The 6,689-nt window shown below is 34.8% G+C and overlaps 1 protein-coding gene across 1 annotated transcript; it reads right to left on the bottom strand.

The window, feature by feature from the left end:
* Positions 1-2,482: 2,482 nt before the first annotated feature.
* LOC132277992 (putative receptor-like protein kinase At3g47110) lies at positions 2,483-5,257 on the bottom strand. The gene is made up of 5 exons (XM_059779826.1): positions 5,179-5,257; positions 3,908-4,792; positions 3,479-3,610; positions 3,174-3,371; positions 2,483-2,769 (listed from the first exon to the last, which is right to left on the bottom strand). The coding sequence occupies exons 1-5, from the start codon at positions 5,255-5,257 to the stop codon at positions 2,483-2,485; spliced, it is 1,581 nt and encodes a 526-aa protein (XP_059635809.1).
* Between the last annotated feature and the right edge of the window lie 1,432 nt (positions 5,258-6,689).

Genomic DNA, 6,689 nt, shown 5'->3' on the forward strand with positions numbered 1-6,689 from the left:
AACCCCTGAAATAAAATATCTTCAAAAGATATTTACGAAAAACACCCCAAGAAAAGAAAATAATTTCAAAGAACTTTGCATCCATGCCCCTATGGACACCGGGAGCAACCAGAGTACTTTCTTACAAAAGTAAAGATACGTATTTTGTGGAAACCACTCAAGATGAAGGCACGTGAAGTCAAAAACCAACTCCAAGCATGAGAAGTGAGGTTGTGCCAAAAACTGACAAACGGAGATAAGACGAAATAGAGAAAATGACATAATAGGGAAAAGACGAAATAGCGCATAGTGTCCAAAAATGAAAAATGCGAAAATGACTCGGTCCTCAAAGGAAGTTGTCAATTCACATGATCGGGAAAATGACTCGGTCCTCAAAGAAATCAATTCTGAGCACTCAAGATGACACTAAGCGATACGAAACAGAGCTCAGAAAAGAAAATTAAACGAAAAAAATTCATTCGTAAAATTTCAGGAAAAAAGAAAGGAAGGCAAATGATCGGGTTGCTACATTTTTATAAATTTAAACTTGACCTAAAAGGCTTTTCTTGAACCGCACATTCACTACATCCATTTTGGCGTGAGGGAACGGCTTACACACCGTCAGTAAGTGCAAAAAACACCCTTATATTGTAAAAAATGTGCAAATAATACCCCTGTTGTTCAAACTTGACCTCTCTAGTTTCAAAAAGTAGCAAATAAGGGCTTCTGACAAACAAATTTGGCATGTGCCGTGCATGTGACCAAAAGTTGGACTTCAATACCAAAACTACCATTTTGCACACCCAAAATGCCCACAGGGGTTTGTTTGCACCCTTTTAAAAATATAGGGGAGTTTTTGTAAACATGAAAATAATTTTAAAATTTGTTATTCTCTCCTATTTTGTATATATATTACTTATTATATTCATATTTCTCTCTCCTACTTATATTATATCCCTCATTTCTATATATATTACTCATATTTCTATATATATATATATATATATATATATATATTTTTCTTTCTCTACGTTTTTTTTCTTCTTATTTGTATTAATTAATTTTCTTTTTATAAATAATTTATATGTAATAGACATATTATATATATATATATATATATATATATATATATATATATAATACTTATTATATTCATATTTCTATTATTTATCTCCTTCGAGATTTATTTGACACTGGCATCACAATTTTAAAGAAAGGCCAACGGGAGGTGCAGGGCATATATTATAAAAGAAAGCCATGGAGTTGAAGAAGTTTATAGAATTATCATCTACTTCAATAATAGTAATGTTAACAGTCAGTCTCTTCATCTTTAACTTTCAATTTGAAGATGTTATCAAGGTTCCAACCCATCTGTAAAAGAAGCTTTAGTGATTCCATTAATATTCCTTAAGAAACATTGGAGCTCAATAATGCACAGAGCAACTTTAGAAGTTACTGAATTTGCAGTCAGTAAATCTGGCTACGTATTTACACACACAACCCTCTACTAGGAGAAACCTACAAAATCATATGAATTAATTTTATAAGACATATAACACCAATTTTATTCATTTATTTACTTTTTTTTGTGTGATGCTCTATAAATTCTCACTTAAGTGACTAAAATTGTGCAATATGAAATCAACAGAGGATTTGGATGGATTATGGTTACACAGAAGAGTTTGGAAAAAGGTAAATTGTGAGATTTTGAAAAGATTCCGAATTTGCCTTCTTCCACTACGCTTACCCAATTCCCTCACCTCCGCCAAAATTCCGTCGCCACCATCCTCCATTGCTGCTGCCCCACACCTTGTAACTTCTTATTTTTGTTTTGACCCACGAAACCCTCCTCTGAAATTCCTCAATCTCAATGGCCTCACAATTCGAGCTAATCCAAGAAAAACATATCAAAATCTATCTTCTCCAAATACTTTTTCTCAACTCAACACTCACAATCCGAGTAATCCAAGAACAACATATCAAAATCTCAAAATCCAAGGGAAGAATATATATATATATAGATTATTACAAGGGAAGAATTTTTTGAGGATGCGAAAGATCTTGCAGCCTTGTTTGTCTCTACCTTCGATCTTGATGATTTGACCGTGTCTCACTTGGCACTTCTTGAAGGGGGGTCGGCAGTGATGGTTAATGATGCGCCAGTCAATGACAAAGAGGACGATGAGGAGAACGGTGAGGCCAAGGGACAAAGGCAGCTTATGAAAACCCTCATTCGCCATGAACACCGGCGAGTTAAGAGAAAGAGAGAAATTCACCAAAAAAAATTAAAGCTGAGAGAAATAAGAATTCATTACCCACATTACCCAAAACGACGTAGTATTGGTTAATGTCTATTTAGGTAATTTCAACTTCTTCAATTTTTTTATTATTATTGAATAAAGAATATTAGGGGTATTTTCATATTTTTATCTACCCCTCTGACAAAAAGCCCTTATTTGCACTATTTTAAAACTACATGGGTGGTTTTTGAACACTAGGGGTGTTATTTACACATTTTTGAAACTATAGGGGTTTTTTTGCACTTAACCACCACATCTTTGATATCAATCCTCTTATCTGGCAATTCTTCAGAACGCTCCAAGCCCAATTTCATGATAAACAAAAGATGACTTTCTCTGGCTTCAACGTCTCCTCCTCCACTGTCAGCCCCTGATAAATTGACATCCACAACTTTCATTACTTCGCCGGGAAGTGATGCATTCACCCATTGCCCCAAACTCAGTTCTCCACTAAACATCTCATCAGTTGGTTTCTTTCTCGTAAATGTCTCTAACAACATTATTCCATAACTGTATACATCACCTTTTGTAGAAACTCTTCCTTCCGAACCATACTTTGCCAAATATTCATAATTTTAACAAGCAAAACTAAAATTAATAATAATCTTGAACTAGTATAATATCACATGACTAAGCACTGTAATCTGGTGTTGAACTGTTCATTTGAGCTAACGAGATATTGATATAATTAAAATGATATAGAACAATACACCAACCATTAAAAATAACTACCTACTGATTAATTGTGCCCCTGTTTTTGTATTATTTCATACTTGTTAATCTATAAGACTAATACAGAATAAACCCAAAAATTTGAAGGTGAGTTGCCCAATATTAGACATACAAATATACCATTTTTGTAATAGTAGCTAAGTGAAAAAAAAATATCATTACCTGGTGCGATGTAGACGAGGGTGCCTAAAGTCTTGGTATTTGTAGAAGTATAGTTTTCAACTAAAATCTTTGTAATGCCAAAGTCACCCACATGTGCCACCATTTCATCATCTAAGAGGACATTACTGGGCTTCAAATCATAGTGGACAACAGGCTCTGACTGACCATGGTACAGGTATTCCAAGGCTAACGCAACTTCTGAAAGAAATCCAAGTCGTAGTTGTGAGAATATAGCCACTTCTCAAGGCTTCCATTATACATGTACTGCAGAATTAGAGCTCTTAATTCAGGGTTGGAGTAAGTACTGATGACTTTGACAAGATTCCTATGCCGAACAGTTCGCAACACCTTACATTCTACATCAAAACTTTTGAAAGCTCCCACAATGTGTAAATTTAGAACTTTTACAGCAACAATTTCCCCGTCCGCTAGTATACCTTTGTAGACAGAAGAAAAACTTCATATTCCAAGCAATTTTCTTTCACAGAAGTTATCAGTAGCGCGACAAAGTTCCTGATAGGAAATCATTCTAGGCTCCATTGTAGGTGTTAGAGCAACTGAAATTGGATTCTGGTTTTTATTTGCTCGACATTTTCTTGCCACAAAAATAGATAAGAGCAGCAAAGATACAAACAACACTGTTGGAAGAATATACTTGAGCAGAGTTTTTTTCATCCTTGATTTGTTGGCTCTATTACTTGCGCAAAGAGGAACTTGAAAATTTGGCTACCCACAAAGTGCTTCATTTTCAATAAAAGATGTCGTTGTAAAGTTTGCAAAGGCCCTTCTGCTAGGAATCTCCCCTGATAACTTATTGAAAGAAAATTTCAAGTATTTTAGGTGTGAAAGTGCCTCGAGAGATTTTGGAATTGTACTAGACAAATTATTATGGGAGGGATCCATGCCTTCCAAACTTACTAAATCACCAAAGGATTGAGGAATGGGTCGTTGGAATGAAATCCCTGAGAGATTCAGTGAACTTAGACTTTTAAATGTGCCAATAATGCTTGGAATATCACCAGAGATCTGATTCCAAGATATATCCATGCTTTCCATGACATTTGACATTCTCACATCTAAAGGTAGTTGTCCACCTAATGAATTGAGAGACAAATTCATGAACAAGAGATTTTCAAGGTTCCATAAACTTACCGGTATAGGAGATGTCAAAGTGTTGGAGCTTAAATATAGCTTCTGCAGATGATTAAGATTTCCTATGCAGTTTGGGATTGATCCAGAGAGTATATTGCTTTGGAGTGAGATTTCTCTCAAGTTCTGCAAATGACAGAGCTCAATGGGAATGAATCCTTCAATTTCGTTGCCTTCAAGATATAATCTTTGCAGGTTCTCTAATCCTCCAATTGTTGATGGGATAGTTCCGGTGATATTGTTGTTGCTTAATGCCAATAGGTTTAGATTTCTCAAGGAACCTATTCCACTGGGAATGGAGCCCTTTATCTGGTATCCATTTGCAACGAACGTTTGAAGGGAACTTGAAAGGTTGCCAATGACATGTGGTAGGATACCATTCAATGGATTGAACTCCAGAATTAGTCTCTTCAAGAATCTGCAGTTTGTAAGTACGGCAAAAAAACTAAGTTGAAGACCTTCCTGATCGCCTGTTAGTAGATTACTATCAATATGCAAAAATTAGAGGAGTCTTAAGTTGCCTAAACTTATGGGTATTGGTCCAATTAACAGGTTATAGCCCAGATCTACCACACGGAGTTTAGAAGAATTTGACAGATACTGGGGAATGCTTGAGCCAAATTGGTTGTCATTCAAGTATAGTTTTTCAAGATTAGGCAGCTAAAATGCATCACTAGATGGAAGATTCCTTGAAAGAGGGTTGAATGAAAGATAAATTAATTGCAATAAGGAGATGTTGAAAATTTGAGGAGGTATGCCCCCAGTGAGCCTGTTTTCTTCCAACCACAATTCAAGTAAATTTGTAAGAAACCCCAACTCGACAGGAATGTTTCTTTCAATGTTGTTAGCTCCTAACCATAGTTTTTCCAAACCTGAAATGTTTCCCAGTGAAGCAGGAATGAAGCCAGTGAAGTAGTTACTGTGAGGACTTGCATTTTTGCATTTTTATCATTTTCCACACATGGTGGCATTCATGCATTTTATTTTTATTATTAGAAATTATGATTCAAGTTGCAAATGTGTTTAATTTAATTTAATGTTATTTGTTTGTTTCCTAAAGGGCATTATGGACTTTTTGTTTTACAAATGGTATATATGGTATTTGATTATTTTATAAAGGGCAAAGTTGACTTTTATTATTTCAATTGGCATATTTGGCATTTGGTATTTCGTGGAGGGTATTCTAGTCTTTTGTTGTAAGAATGGCCTAGATGAAAATTGGTAAATATGTGAATGGCCTTTTAGTCATTTCATGGGGGCATGCTTTGGCTAGATTTATGCTTGACATGTGGAGGGACACTTGGCTGTATTTTGGGTGTGTGTATGGTGACTATTGTAAGGTGATTAAAATGTTTTTTTTTTTTTTTTTACAAACTAAAACAATCTACAAAACACATTTTTCGTACCTTTGTTTTCCTCTTGAAAGTCATTTCCTTTGCATGCAAATTTGGAGCTATAGTGATGGGATTTTAAGAAGGGTTTGTGAATGAAAAGTGTAGTTGATGTCTTGGGCTTCATTTTGGTATCCACTTTGTGTTACTTTCTTCATTGTTGGGGTCTTACAATCTGCCTTGAAAGAAGTGGGTTTTGGTAGCAAACAAGGAAGAGATTGTTCTTCATTTTTCATCTTGGATAGATTTGATTCATCATTTGGGTTGCTTTAGATTGTTCTTGCAAGGGTTTTTAAGCTTATTTGAGATAGGATTACTTAACTCTCACACCCTTTACCTTTAAGGAATCAATTCTATGTGTGTTTTGTGCTTAAAACATAGGCTGCTCTTTGTTTTTTCACAATTTTGGAATCACAGCAACTTGAAATTCAAAGGATCATATCTTTCTCATTTTAAGTCCAAATTGAGTGGTTTTTGAGTCTAAATTGATTAGCTCAAAACAAGCTTTCCAATGATACCAATTTTAACCTTAGATTCCAACTGTGTAAAAAGTTATGACCCTGTAAACATAGGCTGTCAGGTTCGCGCATTAAATCTGCAGAATTTCCTGAGCATCGACCTGAACTTCAACTGGCCATAACTTTCTCATTTTAAATCCAAATTGAGCAATTTTTGAGTCTAAATTGATTAGCTCAAAACAAGCTTTCCAATTACACTAATTTTAGCTTTAGATTCAAACTAGAGAAAAAGTTATGACCTTGTAAACATAGGCTGCTACTTGAAATTTAGAACACTGGTTGTTATGATATTTCAGAAGTTGGGTACTTGTTTTCTAAATGTTATTAAGCACTATGAAAGTTGTTATATGGCAAATGTGAAATAGAAAGCATGTTTTATTGTGTTCTACAATTGTGCTTAGTTAGACTGTTAAATTAACATGCTTATGTGTGGATTAAAATGCATACCATGATATTGT

Source organism: Cornus florida, unplaced genomic scaffold, assembly GCF_030987335.1.
Source record: "Cornus florida cultivar Cherokee Brave unplaced genomic scaffold, ASM3098733v1 CherokeeBrave_3.0.0_Hap2_Chr10, whole genome shotgun sequence".
NCBI lineage: Eukaryota > Viridiplantae > Streptophyta > Magnoliopsida > Cornales > Cornaceae > Cornus > Cornus florida.